At 31.1% G+C, this 24,243-nt stretch overlaps 1 protein-coding gene and 1 long non-coding RNA gene across 4 annotated transcripts in view; one reads left to right on the forward strand and one right to left on the reverse strand.

Moving 5' to 3' along the window:
* LOC103575479 (PH domain leucine-rich repeat protein phosphatase 1) overlaps positions 1–24,243 on the reverse strand; it is a 49,811-nt gene that overhangs the window by 10,338 nt on the left and 15,230 nt on the right. For both annotated transcript variants that reach the window (XM_053740724.1, XM_053740723.1), the window contains exons 4-5: positions 21,683–21,817; positions 15,109–15,374 (exon numbers count right to left, since the gene is read on the reverse strand). In XM_053740724.1, coding sequence (XP_053596699.1) covers positions 15,109–15,374; positions 21,683–21,817 — 401 coding nt within the window. The remainder of the gene's footprint in view (positions 1–15,108; positions 15,375–21,682; positions 21,818–24,243) is intronic.
* Positions 17,624–19,317, forward strand: LOC128668240 (uncharacterized). 2 transcript variants are annotated; one of them, XR_008404009.1, is made up of 5 exons: positions 17,624–17,687; positions 17,836–17,929; positions 18,064–18,181; positions 18,318–18,638; positions 18,711–19,317. It is a non-coding gene; the product is annotated as an uncharacterized LOC128668240 (long non-coding RNA). The 2 variants fall into 2 exon arrangements; XR_008404008.1 differs by having other exon boundaries at positions 18,064–18,638.

A 24,243-nucleotide genomic window follows, 5' to 3' on the forward strand; every position in this document is an offset into this window, starting at 1 on the left:
TAAAAGTTCAAAAAATAATTTCTTTGATTAAAAAAAAAAAAAAAAAAAAATTACACACCCGCACTAACGAAAATTAAAAAAAAAGTATAATTAAAAGTCACCTCATTTTCAAGTGAATCAGTGTCCATAACATCACTATCAAATTCTTCCATAATAGCTCCCAATACCATTATCATACATAAAATAAATCATAGAGATAAAATATATGACTATTGCTCTCTCAGAAGATAACATTAGAACCCGTTCAAATTAAAAAACAACCCAGTTTATAATCTCAGCAGAATTTCGAATCTGGAATGCAGGCAGCTTATAACTAAACACTTTGAAGTGCCGGTTGCTCAAATTTCGCTTGACTAAAGTGTCTCCGAAATATCACGTGCACATCGACGTACATAAATTCCACAAATTCTTCGTCATAACGTCACAGAACAATCGTTAAATATGACAAAGCATAGCCAAGATAATTCTCATATTTCAGTCACCACTAGGCCGAAGAAAACTTTCACGAGAAGTAAATGACGCGTAAGATTATTATTTTTTAAATAAATAACACAGTACTTTATTTGTAATAATATATGACTTAAATGTATGACTATTTTTTATTTCCAGACGACGAATTGCTTGACATGGGAGTAAATAGCGCGAGCGGTTATTGCTCGTTACTGCCAATGGACAAATATCACACGAGTCTCAACTCTGTAAGTTGGAAAAAAGTTAATAAAAAAAGTGGTCATATATGTTATGTTGCACACAGGATTTATTATATCTCCTGACCCTCTGAGACCGGAGGATGAGTTTTTAAGAAAAAGCTCACTGGAGAAGTTGAGAAATAAATAATCACTGGAATCAATCTGCGCTACGCGTCAAGAACTGCCCAGAGGACGGAAGATAAAATTAAAAATTTGATAAATCTCTTAAACTTATTAGTCGAAATTTTTAAAAAAAGATACTAACAGGTAAAAGTAAGTGAATTTTATAATAATTATTTTTTTTAATGAAAAGTTTCAGTGCAGAAAAATTTCTACGGATTCATTGCGGACTAGGCTCTAGAAGTCAAAATTACTCTGAGATTAAATTTTATTAATATAATTTACAAAAAAAACTAAGAGTGAAATATGAGGAAAAATTCGCTGATTAATTTACTAAAATATAGTAACGTCATAAATTTCAGCATTTAAACTCCGGATCAGAGTGAACACTAATTGAAATAAAATCCTCATCACTGCCGAAAAAAAATCCCTATTTAATCTTTACTGGAGTAATTTTACAAAAAAATATAAATTTATGTGCCTACTACAAGATTTAAATATTAAACTTTCACAATATAAACAAAACTTTCTCTTAATTTGTTTCTATAGAGTTAAATAGTCCAGACTTTAGAACCCGAGCTCTAAAGAATGAGTTTTAACATTTATATGAATATTTTTATAATTACAGGCATTTAAACAAAAGAAAAAAAGGGGGTGTTTTTTGATGCGTGAACGACGCAAACAAAAAGATGATAACTTGAGGATAAGTTTTATTTAAAATTTATTATTAAGGAACCTTGGGATAGTGCGTGTTACGGGCGAGCACGCGCCAGGAAAGCGACCTCGCGATATTTACCCAGGCATGTCCACGTACGCGAGTGTCCAACAGCAGTAGTATTACGTATGTGTAAGTGAGTACCTTCGCCACCTGTTAATTATTTTCATAGCTTTCGCGACGCCCTAATCGTTTTCTCCTTTGAAGAAATTACATGCCGCACATTATCATCAATATTAAATTGCACGTGTATTTTTATCGATACATGTAATGACTCAGTTTATCAGTAATTATGTTGAAACATATATGATAATAATAATGAGGATAAATAGTCGGTATAATTAACGAGGAGAAAGGAAACAATGGAGTAGAATTTTACTTTGAAGTGCAGGAGCGTTACCGAATCTCGTAGAGTATTTGCACTATTTATGTTCATGCTTCTGTTTCTGTTTCTGTTTCTGTGTATTCTAAAACCTTAAATCACGTGTGGTAGTTGGCTCGTTATCTGACGTTTGTGTGCTGAGGAGTTATCAGGAAACGGAGAAAGCCGATCTCCGTCTCGATACATCTGCCAAAGAAAATGGTAAATTCCTTTTGTCCTGTCGGAGATGGACTCAAACCTGCTGTGGATTTTCAGTACCGCACGCTTTGTTGTCTGATGCATGAATTTATAACTTCTTTTTACTGGTTACTTTTTTTTATTTTACTGTTTTAACTTATGTACGCCTCTGGCACTCTTTTGATTTTGCATACTCTTACTCTTATCTGGAGATTTATTACGAGCACTGTTGTATTTTTATATTTATAGCTTTTTATCATTATTTATGCTGTGGTTTTTCCAAGTGCTAATATTGATTTTTAAATGCTTGATATACTACAGCAGTTCGTGGGTCGAAGACATTTTTTATTTTTGAGTTTTGTTTTACTTCCGTTAACTAATAATTTGATTTTTTTTTTTTTTAATTACTTCCAGTGGGAGAAAATAAAAATCCGATGGCTCTTTTCTACGTCTAGTTTATGAAAAAAATTAATTTTACTGTCAAAAAAATTTGAAAAATTTACTGGAGATAAAAATTGTGAAAAAAAATAATTTTCCTTAAATTGATAAAAGAAATAAAATATGGTCGATCTTTGAAGGAAGTACATGATATTTAAATTATTTAGATCTAGATGTTAAGGTTCTAAATGATAAGTTTTTAGTATCAAAGTTTATAAAATTAAAAATATTAATTCAAATGTTTTTTATTTTTAAAAGCTCTTTGTTTGTAGCAATTTCTCAAAGTTACACCACGTAAACTAGCGCGCTAATAATTTTCTCTTGTACTTAGGAAAAATATAGTGAGAGCCGAGGAAAGAGGGATGATTAATTTAAACCGGAGGCGCGAAAAAAAAAATAAAAATAAAATGTAAATGCACGAGAACGTTAAATTATAAAGAGTTGTGCGGTGGGCGAGGAAAATTATAATGCCGTGTAACCCGACCGGACTGTATCCCCCGGAGAATTGTTTCTGTTAAAGACTTATCGGATTAAGAAGTTCTCCGGCAAGAAAATTTATACCAGATGGTCTATATTCGGTTTCCCAAACTTTTCCCATAGACAAATTTCCGCAACTTAACTTGGATCTTTATAAGTGACCCGCCTCTTCACTTTTAAATTTAACATTTTTTATTTCACCTCTAATATATACAGTTACAGCTCACTCGGCTCTTTATCTCCGGTGTCTATACTCCTTTTACTTTTTTAATAATTTTTTTTTACCCGCTTATTTCTTTACACAGAAGTTTTAATGCGCTTGAGACTTTCCAATCATTCCCGATTTTTCCGCATCAAGAGAAATGAAAAACAATCGCGGCTTGACGTTTTAATCAACTCTCGTATACTTACACCCAACCACACTAACGATTGAGTATTTTTCTTTAAAACTAAACGTTTACCCTCTTTATTTTTTTTTCTTCTGTACAAACTGATTGCAGTCGACAGGCGAATTATCGAGTTTTTAAATGATGAATCTTTGTTATTAATATCGGAGCTTTGTCTTAAAATTTTTATTCAAAAAAAAATTTCACTATATTTCATAATTTAAAAATAAATTCTTCAATAGAACAAACGCGATTGCAAATTTTTTGACGGTCCATTTTGCCCCGTAGCCTTATTTGGTTTCAAAATTTAATCATTCTGTCAAAAAAAGATCAATAAACAAAATTTGTGAAGCGTAACCTCAAATTTATCGATATTTGACCCCAAAATTCAAATCCATACATCCGTACAATTTAACGTTCGTATGTACGGAGACTCTGTATCTCCGAAACTAATCGATCGATTATGAAAATTTTTTTTTCTTGACTTCCCTATACTTTTCCCTACAGCCTCGTGGACCAGCTCGAAAATAATTCCCGGTTTATAAATAAATAAAAAATTAAAAATGAAAATAAGTTTTAAAAACTCCCGCCATAATGAAAATTATATTTAAGTACTTGAGTAAGTCTTAAAATAATTAAAAACTCAATAAAACAGACATTAAAATAATAAAAAAACTTTTAAATACATCATAAGTAATGATACAGTTTCAAAAGTACTTATCATAATTTATCTCAATTATCACCCTATTAAAAGTATTACTTAGCAGTCACTTGAAACAACACTCGGAAAAAATCAATGCCAACTTTAATTTACAATTAAAATTTTAAATTAATTCACTATCCGACTTACTGCCGAAATCAATAAAATAATTGCCAGAGTAATTTTTAATTAAAATTACCAAGAAAAAATTTAAGGGAGGGGCGGGGCTACAGAGTAAAGGGAGACAGAGAAAAATAAATAGGATGTGTGTAGTATGCAAACGTCCAAAAGCAGATAGCATTGTTTAATTGATTGAATTTGTCGTCATGATAACAAAACGTCAAAACCTCTGTATGTTTAACTACGAAAAATATTTGCAGTCACAAGCTAAAACCCTACCGTCCATAATTTTATTTTCACATCACTAAATCCGGATCAGTAAATATATCAGTGAATTAAATTAACATGTAAACATATCAATGCACTACTTTAATGAATTTTCACACACGCAAATAACAATTTGTCGGAAAATGCGGATGGGGATGAAGAATATTTGTTTATTTTCTCAAAGTTTTTGAGTCGGGTTTGACTCAGCAGGTTCGCATGTAACGAAATATTAAAGATGACTGCTGTGACCGCGTCTCGAGAGCACTTGGACAAGGAAAAAGTTTGTCGCGTGTGTCTCGGACTCGCGTTACAACCGGAAGACACGCTTGCTGCCGCTGCCATTGCACAATATTTTTTCTCTCATATTCTCAATCTCTGTGGTTATATATATAATCATATATATACGTACTATTATACATATATCTTTCTGATCTTGAGTATTTTCATGATTTTTAACGGTAACTGTAACTCTCGGGTCTCATTACCATGAAGATAATTTGTCACATGCTATTTAATGATAGGGAATTTTAGAAATTATATTTCATTAAAAATAATTCGATTTATTTTTACGGAGTGAAAATAAACAAATTTTGATAATCGTTACTGATTGTTATTTTTTTCCAGGGTATGAAATTAAGTTCCACTTCCGGTTGCCAAAAAATAAAAGTTTATAGTTCATTTTAGTCGTCTAATTGAACATAAAATTAAAAATAATTACTAAAAAAAATTTCCTGGTATCAAAAATGTCAACTAATTAATTTTGAGTCATGTCTCAAAAACAATCTCAAAAAAATTCATCAAAATGTCTATTCTACTGTAAAAAAAAAAAAAATACTTATAACGAACAAATTTTTTTGTAAGCAACAGAAAAAAGTATCAGATAATTTGTCTTTGTTAAATTTCCATAAAATATAAAAAATGAATAATAAAAGTAAAGAAATTGTCGAGTATATCTTATATCGGTTTCGCGAAAAGACGAAGCTCTGGAGTTGGGTTACCAGCAAAACGGAAGCCCGTAAATAAAGTTTAATTAAACTTCTCTCGCTGCAAGAGAAGAGAAGAGTCTCTGGGGTAGTTGAGGTAGTTAGGTTGGACCCAGTCTGTCCGTCGCAATGAGTATACTCTTACAGGATATGGAACACTATAAGAACAAGTAAAAGGTAAAAGAGCAAAACGGAAGGGTTGTCTACGCGCTCACGGTAACTCTGAGAACAATATTATCGCGCGTCTTCCAACTCCACGCGATTTCGACTAAATTGCTGTATACTGCACTCTCGAGTAATCTATATAGCTATACATTTGTGTAGGTATATATGTATAAAGCACGAGGTAAATAAGGGGTGAAGAAGAAGAATGAGGCAGGATAAGATAAAGAAGGATAAGAACAAGCATGAGAACAAAAAAAGAAGAAGAATGAACAAGAAAGCCTGGAAAGCTTCGTGGTCTTACTGATAGCAGTTTACATATATATTTATACAAATATATATATTTTTTTTGTCTGACTCTTAATGAAACATTTCCCAAGTAATTGCAGTATGCAAATTAATTCTCTATGTTTGACATTGTCATTTGTGTTTTGTTTGTTAAGTAAATATTTTTTTTATTTAATTAATTGTAATTATTTAGACGCTAAATTAAACCGTAAAACAAAAAAAAATTTTTTTACTTGAAAATTTTGTGTGGCCCATCTTGCCTGAAATTTTATTTCAGTGTCATGACTTTATAATTTTGCCAGTTATGTTTTGTCCTAATTTCGAAAATAAGAAGTTTTAATTTTTTTGTTGGAAAACTTTTTTTCTTGATGGCCCATTTTGCCCCGTAGGCTAATCTTGGTGCTTTGACCTGACATTATTATCAATAATTCACTGCTAAATGATTTGTGAATAATTTTATACAAATATTGTTGATATTTACGCGGAAAAATGGAATCCGTACATCCGTACAAATTAACGTACGAATGGACGGAAACTCTGTAACTCCGGAACTACTCGACCGATTGGGTTAATTTTTTTTTTCCAGCTCGAGAGCACTTTTGCCTGCAGCCCCATCGATCAGTAGTTAAAAAATGATGTAACAGTTTTGCAAAAAAAAAATTTTTCTGTACTTTAAACATCGATAGCTTGTTTTTCAGCAAAATTTTTTTCGAACGTTACAAAAAAAATGTGTAAAAAATCGCAAATAGGATTGTATAGTAAAACAGATTCGGAAAAGTGTATGACGTAGTGCAAATAACGTAGAATTGGATGTTACTGTAGCCTTTTAAAATTCGCGCTGGATTATTCGAATACTACAATGCCAGTAAATACGTATGCACTCTCCATGTGATAATCCTCGAGCGATGAAAGCTTGTCTGATGGATAAACCGATAAAGAGTGTCGAAAAAATGTTTTAGCAAATTTTTTTATAAACTCTTTTATTTCCATTGTTATTGTCATTTTTTATATTTATTTTTACTCAGTACAGCTCAGGGGGAAAATTGTAAAAAATTTAATCTCGATATCGTTAAAAAATTTTTTTTAATTAACGCATAGAAAAAATAAATAATTAGTAATCACCTCAAGACCAGAGTGTTTATTGCTCGTCAGTATAGCTTACAATTTTTTTTTTTTTCATGAAATGAAAAAATAAATTTTAAAAAAAAACGATCCCTACTTAACTTCCGCTCTTCTTTGCTACACATCTCTCCCTAGAATTAAATGTAGTTCCAGGTGGATTTTATGAGGCAAGAGGGCCACATAAAATTATTTTCCGAGATGAAAATTTCATTCCTGAAATTTAACCGCATGAGGACAAAAAAATTACGAGGAAGTACCAGGGAGTTTATGATCTTTGTAAAATAAAATATTGAATAAAAAGAGAAATATTGTTTATTTATCGCTGATGTAAGATGAGAAATAAAAATCTCATGATCAGATGCCTCGGAACATGTTAGAGGTTATAAGCATTAATCAAAGCATGTATGAGCATGTGGATGTGGAACTGAAAAATGATTGATGATGTTGCGTGGCTACGGTGCAGTAACCACATTATGTTTGCGTGCATTCGGGTTAATACGACTGTAAGGCTGGTGTTGTCGAGTGTGGACTCAACTCGGATAGTGCAGATATAGATTGCGGGTAGTGGCTGGGTTGTAGGTGAGCTCGGGCGAGTCTACTTATGACGTCGCTGTAGTGGAAGGAACTGTGCAGCCGTGCCTCTAAGATAATCATGTGTTCAGGATGCAATATCCTAGATTCGATAATAATTCACGGTAAACCCGGCTTGGGTAATACACCGGAAAATATATGAGATCAAGTCACCGTACAACAATTACTCATAAGTACTTTTCATTAATCCTCTGTTATGAATTTTTATAATGACTTTGTCATATTTTATTTTTTCAACCTTTAAATTTCTTTTATCACTGTCGACAAATATTTAAATTTGATAACCGCAGGTCTATTGAAAAATTTTTTTTTTCAAGGAGATTTGGAAAACTAGAACCGGTGGCCAGAAATACGAAAATTTTGAAATATAATTTTGAATTATTTTTTTTTTTTTTGACTTCCGGTCTTTGAAATTAAGATTTAGTAGCTCATTTAACTCGTTAAAGTGTCTAGTTACAAGGATAATTAGTACAGATTGACTAAAAATTTTTTTTGATTCAAGAAAATTTGAAAAACTTGAACGCTTACCAGAAATTTCCTTTGTGAATTACAGTAAATATTACAATAATTAAATAATTGAATTAAGAAAAGATTTTTACGAAAAAATAATTTTTTTGCGACTGACAAGAAAGTTTTCCAAGCTGCGGAAGTTTAAAACTAGAAAAAGATTGAATCGTCAAAGGATTCCGATAAATCGAGCCAGACTCTTCTATTTTACCCTTGGAACTTTTATTCAGCATTTGAATAGAGCGTTACCATGCCATTTGGAGTAGCCGTAGTATCAGTACCAGAATCCTTCATTTCTGGCGCGCTGAAATGAGTGAAAGGATGAGCTCGAAAATATTTTCGATGCATTGATATGCGTGTTCGAGGTTCACGGCAGCGTAATACGTTCCAAGAATAAGCTTATATTTATGATTTCGTGACTGTTTTACTAAAAATTTATATTTTCTCAGTTATGATATCGGATACCCTGGATATTGGGAGCTACTTGAATTTTATATTGAATCTCGCTCTGATCTTTCATCCTCTCGCTACTCCATTTTCACATTTTTCCCTATCTCTCATATTATCTTTTATCCGTTACTTCAATTGTGAATAGAATGTACTCCTATAATGTATCCCATATATATATATATATATATATATATATACTCTTAGAAATGGATACTTTTTATTTTTACAGAGTGTATTGTTATCGACTACATTCTCTTTTACCATCGATACTTTCAGTAAATACCACAAGTTGTCTCTACTTGATATTTATTCATTCAAATATATATTCAAATATTTACAATCACTTATTTAACTTTTTATCTACTAGTATAAATTTAAATAAATTTTTTTAAAAAAAAGGATTTTTGGATTTCGAAAAGACAAGAATTTGTGAGAAAAAATTTAAAATTATGAAAAAAAAGTTTGGCCGGATATTTGAGGACGTGAATGATTAATTTTATAAAATGGAGCTGAAGAGAAAGAACCGAATTGAGATGATAAAAAATGAATGGAGATGAATTTTGAGTCGTATGTGTGCAGACGCGAAACATTTCATTGAAATAGGTTGCACTCACGGGAGCATCCAAGGCCACATCGGGCTTGGAAATCCTCGATAGCTTTCGCTAATTCCACTCGAATTCCACCACTCGACTCTAGACTCTATTCCCAAGGGTTCGGATTTACGAACATATATTTTCCGATACACTCGACGCTTTTCATAGAAAAAAAAGATGTTGGTAATCCATGTTGAAAAAAATTATTCAATACAACGACCTTGAAGTTGGGTTAATTAATAAAATTCATGATAAATAGATAAACTTTTTGAAACGATGATATTAAAATGTAATGTATGTAAAATGAGGGAAAAGTTTAAGTTTCAATTATATGATACTTGGAAAAAAAATAAAATTCATTTGCTTTGAGCATCGGGCTTAAGCGCGTTCAAGTGGCAATTAATTATAAGATATTCCAGCTCTTGCAAAGCTTACCTTACTGTGCATGCCTCCCTACTATTGCATAATATACAAATAATTCATACACCCTGCGCTGAAAAGGAACGCGAGCCAGGTAGGGGCTGCCAGCCAAGGAAACTACAGGGAGGGAATCTATATCTATATCTTTATATTTATATATATATACGTATCAAGTAGACGCAGAGTGCGAAACCACCGAACATTAATTATAGTATGACTTAGTTGCATGATAATTAATCATGGCTAAGCTAATTCTGTCAAGAACAATAACATAATGAATTTTGTTATTTTCATTTTTTTTTACACTTTTTTTCTTGTCTACAATATCGTTAACTCTTGTTTTTATTTTAAGGGAAAAAAAAGATAATTTTTTGACGACAGATATTTTATATCGTCTTTGGAAAAATATGGGCAAGTTGGACACTGAGAAGTGCGGCAATTTTTAAATTTTGACAAAAAAAAGTGTCTTATTTCTTCATAATTGAGGAAAATACTTTACAAGGGGTAAGATGGGCTAGATGAAAATTAAATTTTTATAAAAAAAATCTCATGTTTACGGAGAATGTGAACCGAGGGGTAAAATGGGCGCGATAATTTTTTTTTAAAAATAAAAAAATAATTGAATGGGAGAATTACTAAAAGTGTGATAACTTTTAATTAAATTTTTTGGATTGTAGTATTTTTGATGCTTTGAAGTAGAATTTCTATTTATGTAAACATAACAATAAGAGTGTGATATAGAATTTGTTGAATAGAAATGAAGAGGAGTTTTGGCAGCTTTGTTCGTTAAATTCTCAGCTGGTATATCTCTTTCCCGTGGGTCTTTCTGTACGAAAACACGCATACAGACGGTGAGGCTGTGGGAGGAGCTTTCGTGTCTTTGACGTTTTGTCTAGTTTTCTCATCAAAGAGTCGTGTCTCATCATCATGTCTCTTGTACTTTATATTAAGCTTTTTGTGCGTCTGTTTTTCGTTTTAAATCGCTGTTGTCTGCGGCTACGAGAGGTTCTTGACGTCAACGGCTAATATTATAAAATAATATACAATTTGCATAATATATTCATATATTTTATTTTTCCTTTAGCATAAGAAAACTTTTTTCTGTTTACTATCAGTCGCTGGACTCGAAAGTCCATGCAGAAATTAGAGGAAAATGATTTACAATTATTGCACTTGAATTTTTAAAAATAAAATAGAGACCGCTTATCAACCATTACTCCGGTGAAATGTGTAACATGAATACATTAAAGTGTCCTTGCATAACTATAGGCGATAATTTATATAAACATCGAGCCCGGAGTCGTAATTCATTTACGTCATCTTCTAAATTTCCGTTGTTCTGTGCTAGTATGGGACTAAACAATAATATTTAGCAAACAAACTGATTATTTGGTATTTTAATGACCAGGAAAAATAATATTTACTTATGTCGTATGTTTGCTTAATTTAATTTAATTTACCTAAAATGGATACTCGATTAATTTATCGCGATAATGTGAATTTAAACATAAATATGGACGTTAGTATATTAATGTGGGTTTGATGGCTTTCGGGGACGAACTTTATTAATTTGGATGCATAGATTATCATAGGAGTCCCTGATGAATGTGGGCGGGCTTTTGAATAGTTTAATGTATGTCATACATTAGGTATTTTCTGTTGGAGCTTCAAATGGAGGATTCTGAAATAGCGCTAGCACATAAAAGTGAAGAAAAATTATTTTTTTTTCTAACACCGAGCCCCGAGTGTGTATTGTTTATGTATCGAGTATGTATTTTCTATGAAAACTTCAGACGAAGTCTTCTGATGTTGCCCTAGCGCATAAAAGTGAAGGAAAATCCTTTTTTCCTCAACACCGTGCTGAGTGTGTAATTTCTGTTGAAGTTTAAGAATAACTTATCACAATACTAAGTTTTTTGTTTATCGTGATGTCTCCTAATAGGAGAAACTCGAAAAAGCCCTAGGAAAAATTCATTTTTTAAGTTGAGACCCATATTAGGATAAGTTAAGATGGATGAGGATGAATGAGGATGGCTATCTATGAAGAGTAGCGCGTAACTTTGCTCCTGTTGGGAATAACCCATCACAACATAAACGTTTTTTGTTCATTATGATGTCCGCTAGTAGGAAAAGCCATAAGAAGTCCTGGGAATAATTTATTTTTGAAGCTGAGACCCATATGAGGGTTGGCGGAGATGGGTGGACATGGGTGGAGATGATTTTCTATGGAGAGTAGCCCGTAACTTTGCTCCTATTGGAAATAACCCATCACAACATAAATGTTTTTTGTTCGTTATGGTGTCCCCTAGTAGAAAAAGCCATAAAAAGTCCTGGGAATAATTTATTTTTGGAGCTGAGACCCAAATGAGGGTTGGTGGAGATGGGTATAGATGATTTTCTATGAAGAATGGCCCATAACTTTGCTCCTGTTGGGAATAACCCATCATACCATAAACGTTTTTTGTTCATTATGATGTCCCCTAGTAGGAGAAACTCGAAAAAGTCCTAGGAAAAATTTATTTTTTGAGTAATCCTTGTCTGGCAGATACCGGCAGATCTGGGCAGATAACACTGACTCAAGCGCCTCTGGAAGCTTGTAGAACGTAATTGTTACAACAAATAGCTTTTATTTCTCATGAAATACGCAATTTCCGTTTTTTATCTCTCGAAAAAACATAAATAAAAAAAATTTATCAAAAAATTAGTTCGTAAGTTTCCAACTTGTACATACAGAGACGCAGAATAAATAATAGAATACTTATAGACTGTCGGATCGAAAAACTTGTGGCAAGTTAATTTGATAGAGTGTAGAGTAGAGTAACTTTCAGGGGGATAATCGTGGCTATAAATCATAACGTTATTATTTAGCTAATATCGCTAATGTCCTGTGAGACTGTGGGGCCACCTGCGACATCGCAATGTAATATCTTTAAGCGTGTGAGTTTCTCCGACGTAGTCCCCGTCTTCAGTCGCTGGGACGTACATGTTAACTATAATGTGTCCCCAAAGAGTGAATAAATAAAAAACCGCTCCAAGAAAAATGAAAGCTTCTTAATTTAACTGACCAATAAATAAAACTTAAACTTTTATTTTATTAATGTCCTTTTTTGCGGCTCAGTGGAAACCCAAAAAACTTAAACTATATCATAACAGAATCCACAGCCGTGTTTTCGGTCTCGTTTTTCGCGCTCGTGATCATTCTAAAAGTGTATTTATCACTTTTATGTTTAGCTAGAGACTATAGGGACCTTTTCTACCCGCTTTACTTCGGTATTCGAATATTAAACTTTCCCGCGGTGGATTTTATATCACGATGTTTGAAATGTCGTTACGGTTGAGATATCAAAGTATTTTATCTTTTGAGTCTTTGAGAATTTTTCCTTTAGAGCTTTATAGGTTTTTTTTTTTCGCACAACATCTTCTTGTTATATGTTTATATCTAAAGGAGTCTGTCGTATTCAGAGTCCCATGTTTCAATTTATTGCGTTGCAAAAGTCTATTCGGTACCTAAATTACTGTTGGATACATCTGTGTCGCCTACAGGCACGAGATGTATCAAGTTATTTATTGAAAATCGGAAAAAGATTTTATATCGATTATTTTTTTTTTGTAAACATTTATTATTATTATTATTATTATTATTAATTTTCAGGGTTTCTATTAAAAAATATTTCGAATTTTTCTTCATCCAATTCGTGGAAAAACATTTGTCTAGTATAAATATTTTGTTTAATACTTCGAGGATGAAAAAAAATTTCAGCGAAAAAAAAATTCCAGTGTGGGAAAAAAAAATCAGACGAAAAATTTTTAACAAAAACCAGCAGTTCACACAATAAAAAACTATGAATAGTCATGGCAATATTTTTTTATGACAATGTATCAATTAACGAGAATCCGCATTATACAATTCAAAAGAGATTAACCGAGCAACAGCTTGGTTTTTAAAAAACCGAGAGATTTTCAGTCTGAATCGTTTCAGCGCAAACGAGCGTATTTACGACTTCACCTGTCTGACCGCCGTCCGATTCATTGCTCTACATCCACACACTGTCCTTTAAAACTGAAACGCAACACATCAACATCCACACCCACATCTCTATGAAACAAAGCAACCAAAGAGTTGACGCGAATGTTTTCACGCCTCGATCTGACGATTTATCACTTCAAACGATTACTGTTGCTTTGATGACGCTTTTTTAAAGTTAATTGTCGTCTCTATTAATCATACAATGGCTTCGCAGTACTTACATTCAATTTGCCTTCCAACCTTCCTTTTTAAAAAGGAAAAAAAGTTAACAAAATACTGTTCCAACCCTTTATGTCCTGACATAAAACCGTCAAACGAATTTTCATTTGATAAAAAAATAAATGGGAAAAATAAAATTACAGAGTAACCCATTGGGCTTTTTGATCTTCAGCTCAAAAAAAATTTTTTTTAGTCAACTTGGTATTTATTTAGTGGGTTTTTTTTAACCGAGTATTCGTTAAATAAAACGCTGGATAAAATAAAATTTTTATTTTTCAAAAGAACGTCCTGTAAAAATAGCTTGGGAAGAGGAGCACACATTTGTCGGACGTCCGCACTCTACACACGAAAGCAATATCTTTCCAGTCGATATGTTCCACGTCCAGCGGCAAATGACGTGGCAGCATTCGCTCCCTACTGATGTGTAATAACTCTACCCATGCCCATTTTGTATTGTTTTTTCCCGAGCGTGACAGAGCGATAAGGGAAGTTAGAAAAATTTGACTGGATGGTTGGAAACTTTGCGAGACAGGTGATAAGTGATAAGCAAACCGTCTACTTTAGTTTAGGAACACGGGGCTCGGGCACTGGATTTTTAGATTAAAAAAGATAAATATTTGCATGCAAACCCGTTTTTTTTACGGGCTTTCATTGTTTTAATGCTCAGTGAGTGTTAAGCGGGAGTTTTCATTTAAGAGATGAAACAATTCCGAGCGGAATTACTGAGATGACAAAAGTTTGTGTGAAATCAGGACTCGGGTCTATCTAAGAAATCTCGAGTTCAGTTCACTGAAAAAGACCGAGCGTGAAAACAGTTGAGAGTTTAAAGAATATACGCAACAGTTGGTAATTTTCTTTTATCGTCCGCTTAAAATAAAAAAATTCACTTTTTTTTAAGGACTCATTGATAAACATTAAATTTGAATAATATATATTCCGGTTTAGATTTCGCGCGCAAACGTGTCTCCTCTTACTTTACATATTTTCAAGTCTATTAGAAAAATTTGATTAGCGCGGGAAAAATTTTTTTTCAAATACCACACGGTACTTTTTTGTGATACTGCATCTGAATGATGATTTTAAATTTTTAAATCGACGAAGGCTCATTTTCTAATCTCTAGGGTAAAAAAATTTTCAAATCGAACTAATGAAGCTCGAGTAATAAACGAGGGGGGGGGGGATGTTTTGGTGTGTGTAAATAAAGTCGTCGAGGAGCACACAGAGGGTGACAAAAAAGAGATTTCATGATAACGATTGAGGTAATATCGGACGTACCTGTTTGAGCCAGCTGCGCCAGAGATCGCGATCCCAGGGATGGTGGAAGCCCAAGTAAAGATGTCTAGTTTCGCGATGATGTTCTTGTTGTTGATGTCTCGACTCCCCGTGGTGCTGAAATTGCTCCGAGTCCTGGTGGACCTCCTGCTGGTTGTATATCCTCGGGTACCCTGTGACGCGCAAAACGAGCTTGCCCAGTCGTGATGGCGCATAACAGACCGCACCGCCTTGCAGTTCTATCCATTCTGGCCGTGACTCCGGACATCCTGAGTGACAAAAATTTTTTTATTCCCATGTTACCTCTACTCCAATCCAGTTAATAAATAAATACATAAATGTCACAATATCCAGTCGAGTGCTCTAATTTTTATTACTTAAGTAGTAACATTTCATTTTAGTCCGACGTTCCTTTACTTGAATTTTCGCGCCAATCAGTAGGTCAACTAATTAAATAGTCATACATTTATTGTAATAAATAAAAATATGAAAATAAATTTTATGCAGACTGAAAAATCGTCAAATGGGACAAAATGTTTGAATTTTTAGTCTAGACAAATTTTTTTTTTTTATGATTTATTCATATATCCATAGAGCGCGACTAATATAACGTTATTTTACTTTCTGAAATATATATGAAATAGAGTGAGCGTATGCCCCCACATGCCATCTTGAACCACTTATCAACAGATATCTAGTATTACCATTATTATTCAACGCGATCGTATTTCTTGTCGTTTGAGATGACATTTTTCGATCTGGGTTTTATTGTATGCCATGAGAAGAAGCTGCACGTATATCTAATTTATATATACATATATATTCATATGTGTGCATAAAAATGTCTGTCAAGCCTGGGAGTTTCGAATCCGCTTGATGAAAAAAAAATATGATATAAATCTTTCGCGAAATAACTTTTGTCAGTGTCTATTTTCTAGTTTTTTTTTTTTTTTCTTTTTTTGACAGAAAAGTTTTTCCATAACGAGGCTTGCATACTAGTATCCGGATACAGAGCGAAATGTTTTTAACAAAATCGTCGCAGATGGTTTCAAGAGCTTTGTCCTGTGGATTTTAAACATAAAACAACGCAATATATATAAATAAATATATGAAGTTTGTAAATTTGAATTTAAATGTTCATTACGTGAATTAGATTGCATAATTGCTTATAAATGCACACGTTTTGCAAACTTTGTTGTGTAAAAATATATATACATATATATATGTATATTTTAGTATAATAACAATTTATACGAGTTTATAATTTCGGATGGATAAATTAAATTCCGAGTCATGATGTAGTAAACTGATGACGCCAAACATAAATCAGCGATCTCGCTATCGAGTTTTAGTGAGCATTGCCCTGTGATGAGTAATATTTTAGAAGAATTGTGAATTCGACTGAGAGAATTAACGTCCATGTACTCGTATTTTATCGTTTTATTTACATGTTATATATTTACTGCTATATTATATATATATATATATATATATATATGTATATATCCTGTGACCTTGACAAAAATAATTTGTATATTTAAATAAATCATTTACTTTATTGACAAATCTTCGAGGTAATGAAATATTTTTTAGATAAAATTTTTATTTATGAATGTTATTTTTTAAGCAAATGATAATTTATGTGATTCAAGGAAGTGTGTCATTGTCACTGTCACGAAACATATTTAGTTGCGATTGCAATTTATTTTTTTTTTGTACATGAAATATGGCCCGTTTTCCCTAAAACTTAAAATCAAATTTTTAAAAATTCAAAATTGGGTTTACAATCCTCGCGCAATTTTTTAATTTATTTTTAAAAAATTTTTATTAGAGCTCACTGGTATGCGTAAAAATCGAGAATGGAAGGTCACTAATTCGATTTCCGCTCACGACATTTTTTTTCCGAAACCCTAATTTCCCAATGCGCACGTTAGGAAGATCCTAAAAAATCTTACACAAATTAAACACAATTTTTAAGAGTTTTCTGTACCAATAAAAATTTTTTTTTTTTAATTCCTTTAAATCCCAAAATTATAACAAATTTATTATTTTTGTAAAAGTAGGAATTTCCTCAATGGAAATTCCTAGAATTTTTTTGTCGAAACTGTGTTATCTATGTAACTCTAACGAGTTAATTTTATCAAATTAAACTTGTTTTCGAGACCGTCTAAAATTAAATAAATTTAATACTCGTGTCATTATAAAAATAAAAAGACGGACAAAGCAAGTAAACACATTATCAATATAATATCACTGTCAATTTCGTTAACAAGTAATTTAAAGACCTATACATATACACACATGTATGAATACACACGTACATATATTTCTTTTTTTTTTTCTACAATAGACTGTTCGAAATAAATATCATATCTTTTCTTCAGTATAACGTCATTAAAATTTCATCATCAATCATTCGATGGTTTTTATGTAATAAAATTTGTTTTTTCCATCTATTTTTATCACCTGTTTTTTACGACGACCAATTAATAGAAGGAAAGCTACAAATACTGCGTTAGTTTAAGTACCTCCGCATTATAGAATGACTATTTCAAGCAGAAGAGTGCAAATATGTTTACCGAGTACGTATAAAAATTAGTTTAAATGAAAAAAAAAAAATTTCTACTCTCTAGTGAGTGGGGGATCACTCGCCCAATGCTCACGGTGTCAGTGTTCTCTAAAAACACTTAAAATAAATTTCTAATTATTATAAATTAAATTTTGTTCAAGTAAATCATCATTTCTCGCCTCTACAATGTTAAAGTTATTAATAATTTTATTCGTCCAATGGGGGCTCAATGCGCTAGGAAATTTGACAGATGAGGTAATATAAAATAATTATCACAAATTTATTATCACAGATTTATATTTAATGAGCTGTAATTTAAGCTAGACTTAATTATTTTTATATATCAGTATTTGTTATCAGTTATTAATATAACTTTATATATATTTAAGTGTCACGGATGGCATGGACCTCATTGTCATCCTCATTATTACTGCTCAGGCGGATTTTTTCGCGCTGGAAACTGCCTCAAACGTCATCCTTTCGAGTGGTCCGAAGTTCAAGTACCAGGTTAATAAATACATTAATTGATAAATTTATTAATAATTATTTTTTATAATTAAATTTATCTAAGCTTTAAATTTAAAATTTTAAAATAGACTATTTTTTATCAGTTAATTACTTATGTGATTATTAATATATTTAGATAAGTATATAATTAATATATAATAGAAATTTGGAGGCATATGTGTAATCGCCGTATCTGATTAATCGCTTACGAATTAGTTAATCAGCTGGCAGAAAATTTCTGTAGTTTATGACGTCAATCAAGTATATATATATACGCAAATACATACATATAGCTCATTATTTCATCATATCACTTTGAATAATTTTACCTGCCGAATACTTGCGGTTTGAAAATTTTTAAATTACAAAAAAAAAAATGTTTAAATTTCTATTAATTATTTTACTAATTGGACTAATTACACTGGTAACTGATTCAATACAACAACCATACAGACCGGTAAGTAAAAAAAATTTTTTTTTTTTAATTTTATTTTAAAAATTTTTGTTTAAAAAAAAAATATTTTTTTAGTCGTCCTGCTATGGAGGATTTATTTTAAATGGCAAATGTGTAAGAAAATATGTTCCTCGTGGTTTCATCGCAATGAGAGGATAAATTTTAAAAAAATTAAAATAATAGAAAAAAATAATTTTTTAGTTTTTTCAAATTATTAAAGAAAGTAAATTTTTTTTAGGCGATAGTGATAACTGATAATAAATAAACCTGTTAAGAGTAATAATAATATCGTATGAGCTGAAAAAAAAGTGATAATGAGCTTAAAGTAACAAAAAGTCGGATGACAACGAGTATTTAATTTTAAAAAAAAGTTTATAAAATAAACAAAGTTATTAAAAGAATGTAAGCTGAAAAACACGAACTCCGAGCGGATAACAGGCTAGGTATTTTATTCAGCCTTGCTCTGGGTGCAATTAAAACTTTTTGGTCGTTCGTTTTAGGCTGTAGCATTTCAGTCTCATTATTCGCTGGCTATAAACTTGCAATATTATTTTAATCCGTCTAGCTTCTTTGCTGATCAAATAAACTAGTTGTTTTACTGTATGTGTAGATTGATAAGATGGTTTGTTACTCGACTGTATTATGTATTATTGTCGATTAGTCTTTCAATCAAAATTTTATAATTTTTATTTATTTGTAGTTTAAATATTTATTAATAAAATTATTTTAATTATGACAAATTTGTGTATTTTTTTAAAACCAAAAAACTATTGATCGAAACTTAATCAAATATTGATTAAAAATGTAATTTAAAGTCTCCTCTTCGAAATGAGACTAATAGTGAGTCTTAATGTCAATAAGTTTCCAAGTTATAAATTTTCAAAGTCGAAAAAAAAATCAATTTTTCTGAAAGTTGGAATTTTTTATTTTTTGTTTCTGTTCAAAATTCGATATCTCAAAAACAACTGATCAAATTTCAATGAACCCAAAATTAAAATTGTAGCTTGAGGTCTAAGCTTCAAAATTAGACCTACAACGTCCCTTAATAATAATAAGTTTCCAAGTTATAAATTTTCAAAGTTAAAAAAAAAATCAATTTTTCTGAAAGTTGGAATTTTTTATTTTTTGTTTCCGTTCAAAATTCGATATCTCAAAAACAACTGATCAAATTTCAATGAACCCAAAATTAAAATTGTAGCTTGAGGTCTAAGCTTCAAAATTAGACCTACAACGTCCCTTAATAATAATAAGTTTCCAAGTTATAAATTTTCAAAATTAAAAAAAATACAAATTCACTAAGAATTCAAACTTTTATATTTTTGATCGGCAAGTTTTCAAAAGTTTTCAAAAGTTATTTATTTTCTATACAACAGTAATATTTGTATGTATTGATTTTTTGAAGAGCAAAAACTAAAAAAAAAATATTTTTTCGAGCCACTTATATATTTGAAAGTAAAAACAACAAAGAATGTTACTTTAAAACGATAGATAAAAGCAATCATCTTTTATTTATTTGTCTTTAAAGTTTCTAGCCACTGAAATTGAAGTTCCAATCACAGTAATGGACAAAACGGTTATATAACTTGCCCGTCTTATTTTTATTTCCTTATTCCTGAGTACATTTCTTAATAAAAAAACTTGGGCCGTATAATAATGCCTCCATTTGGTTTAGTTTAAAACCCTTGACACTTGAACGATTACGCGGACGAGCATCGAGATTATGAGATTGAAAGGGTGAAGTGGTAAGAAGATAAAAAATCGTGGTTTATAACCGCCGAGAAACGATGAGGTTTTAAAAAAAATATAAATAAATAAGAACCCGCAGATTGAAGTTTAGTTGAGTTGAATTAAAATTTAAAATGCCGTAATTTTTTCAAGCGAAACGCTCTCTTATATATTGCTAGTGATTCAGCAATAAATACTGACTCCCATATTTGTATATACATAAATATAAATACATGAAAAAAAATATATGATTCACGTTTGTAGGACGGACTCAAGTAGCTAAAAGTTTCCGAGCACTCTGGTTGATATTACGATTAAAGTTATTCAATCCAATGAAAAAAACCTGAAACGAATACGACGCGGAAAAAGTATTGAAAAATAAATTTCATTGAAAAATTTATATGCTCGTTTTGCGAAGCTAAGTTTTTTTTTTTAAGGCAAAACATAATAGCGGGAACTTTTAAATACGAAAATGTTGCGTGCCAATGAAAAAAATGTGTCAGATTATTTTTTTTGAGTCAAATGTTTGCTTTCATGTTAAAGGTGTTTATTTAATGGTATTTCAATGTACTTTTTTCATCCTTTGAATTTTTTTATCAATGGAGTCAAAGTTTTTTTATGTGAAAAAAAAATTTACTTGTTTAAATTACTTATTTTTTTTAACGGGGTTTAGTATATAAAAGTTGTGAGAAATTTGACGACATTGAGTCTTAATTTGATACCCAACATGTAATTTTAGCAAAAATTCCAGTTTAAAAAACAGCCGGGAAAAATTTGGCGCGAAAATTTTCAAAAACCGGATTTCAGTGATTTTTAACTTTCATGCCTATTCTGAAGTCGTTAGCGATACTTAGAATTTATTTTTGATAATTTTTTTTTATCTCTTAAAATTATTCCATTTTTTTTCCAAAAAATAGAAAAAAATTCCATGGCAATGGATTTTTTTTTATTGCAATGAATTAAATATTAAAAAAAAAATAATTTATATTTTATCATTCCCTTTCTTCCCTCCCCTAAATAAACAAAAAAAAAAAAATTATAAAACCCGTCATTCCCAGCTTTGAAAAAATTAATTTTATTTCATACTTTTGATAAAAATCGTTTAAATATTTAAAGCTATCTCGTGAATGTTTAATAACAGTCGCAAAAAAATTAAAATGTCAATAAAAAAAAAATACGTTTGTAAATAAAAAAATGGGCTCCAATTTTTCAACTAAAAAAAATGACAGTTTACAGCTTATAAAAAAACGTCGCAATGTGTCCTTATCTTTCGGATCGTTTACTCTAAGGGATGGACCGGATATTCTATAGTTTATACTTACCGGGATAGAGAAAAAGTCTGGATCCTATGACAGCCAGGACACGTTTTTTCCATTGTGGAAAAACAAGACCCTTTAGCACAAGGACGTTGCCACAGCGGCTGTGTCCCGTCAAATCTTTATGCGGCTCTGTCGGACCTGCAATGTAAATAAATTTTTTTAAAAACTATGTCATCCAATAAAAAATAAATAGATCCAATTATAAAATATATTTTCCATTATTTATTTTTCAAGTTTAAATTGTTTTAAACTCGATGTCAGTACTTTGTTTCGCTATATATTTATTTGCTCATATAACTCCTCTATATAAGTGTTTAGCTTGCGCTGGGTAAAACAACAACAAGTAACAGAAAACAGAATGGAGACCAGATGACAGTTTACAGTTAGTGTATTACGGGGATGTATATTTATAGTTACTGTACTTTTACAATCCCACTGTCTCTCTTTCTCCTTCTCTTTGACTTTGTTTTTACTTATCCCTTTACGCTGGCTAACTATACAAGTACTCGTTGTGCAACGTCACTAGATACTTAGTAAATACAAGATTTACTCCTATTTAATTTTATAGACAATGAAATCATTGGTGTGTTAATTCATTTTCTTTTACTCACCGTCATTCAATTAATAACTGACTTTTTTTTAAATTTTAATTAACATTTTATCTCCAAATAATTATTTTGCCAGTTTAATAATTTATTTTATTTTGCACACCTTTGGTGTGTATTTTTTTACACACCCATTATTTATTCATCACTCAGTGTGTACTTTATAAAATAACACTAAATATATATCAGTATACTGTTATAACAATGTTCTGATAACAAAAAAAATTAAGGTGTGCATTTTTTTCTATTTTAAAAAATTTATGTTAAATTTTTATACACTGAAAATTCACACCAGTAATTTTTGGCCAAGTTTTTCTTAATTTACTTTTATCTTCGTTACTATGAAATTTTTTTTTTAATTCAAAAATTGATATTTCTTAAAAAAACATACATTACGGTGTGCAATATTGTAAGTGGTTTTTGTAAGACGGTGTGTTAAAAATTGACCTACAACATAAGTACATATGGTATGTGTTAGATATTTAGAAACAATATAAAGCGAAAACTTCTCACGTACTAAACGTACAAACTTTCCAGCTTTATCCAGTGATAGAACCCAGCTTCTCTCGATATTACAGCTTCCTCATGGGGCGTCGCATTAAAGTTGCACATATCGGTGTACGTTATAAATATGTTTTACAAGCAGATAAGTGAAATTGCTTTTTCGTGAATTTTTATTTTATTACATGTTCAGCAAGACAAATATAGCCGCTCTTTTCCCTAATTAACGCTTTAGAAAAATATTTTTTATTTGAAATAGATTCGATGAAATATTCATTGAAGACTTAAATGTCTTGGGAAAATGAATTGGACAGTTAAATAATGATTAATAATTAAACTAATTTAGTCATACCCTTGAATCAGTTCAAATTTGGTAAGTTGATATAAATAAATTTAATGTTATATATATTGTATTGATCTACTCAATTCGTTAAGAGGCAGCTTTACTGAAAAATTTGAATTGCTCAGCCCAATGAAATATAAATAATTTCAGATATTTTTAGCCACTTTGATAAAGAGTGACTTTCTCTTCACTTATTCAGAACCAAATGATATCAAGTTTGAGAATTTTTAATTATGTATTTGGAATGAGATTAAAATTCTATGGATAAATTATTATTTCAATGTAATTTATCCACTGTACTTTAAATAAAAAATTATTTTTATCGATAGTTACATTATTTACAAACTTTATTTTTGAGTCAATAGAGTAATTTCTATAAGCGAGCTCATCATTAAAGGAAAAGTTTCAAGCCATAATATAAATTACGAAAACTTGGGAACGAAAACTTTTGAAATAGCGCTGATAATATTATTTTATATGAAAAATTAAATAGTAACGAGAGTCGGAAGTTACGATTTTTAAGATATCGAAATTCAAAAATTTATTTCTTTGATTTTCCTATTCATGAAAATATAAAATTTAAATTATTTGCTGTTTTAGTTCCAAATCATCCGCTAGGTGGCTTATGATCTAAATCATCTCACACTCAGAGTAATGAGATGATTTGAGAAAGTTTTAAATCACGCAGTGAGATGAAATAATTATAGCAAAATATGCTTCCCGAGTAACTGGTGAATTCTGATGGAACATAAATGACTTGTATATAATAGTTAATATCCATATCACATTACAATCGTCATAGCTCCAGGAAACTTCATATTTAACCACAATAATCGTTAACGACTGCGTCTAGGAATTTCACCGTCTGAAAGTTGTCCGGAAGTCATGAAAGGGTCGTATAGTTTCCGGCAAACGGCATAACGCTCGGCTAAATCCAAACGTTAAATGCCGATTACTAACCCATTTCCAACTAACTTTACTTCTCTCTCCCACTTATGTTCCTCACTCACACCATCCACACCCACACTCACATCTATATCTGATTTCCCCCGCCCCCTTTCACCTCATCTCTACCACCACCTGGTTTCGCGCAGTTTCAATCAAAACTTGAGCTC

Source organism: Microplitis demolitor, chromosome 7 (assembly GCF_026212275.2).
Source record: "Microplitis demolitor isolate Queensland-Clemson2020A chromosome 7, iyMicDemo2.1a, whole genome shotgun sequence".
Lineage (NCBI taxonomy): Eukaryota > Metazoa > Arthropoda > Insecta > Hymenoptera > Braconidae > Microplitis > Microplitis demolitor.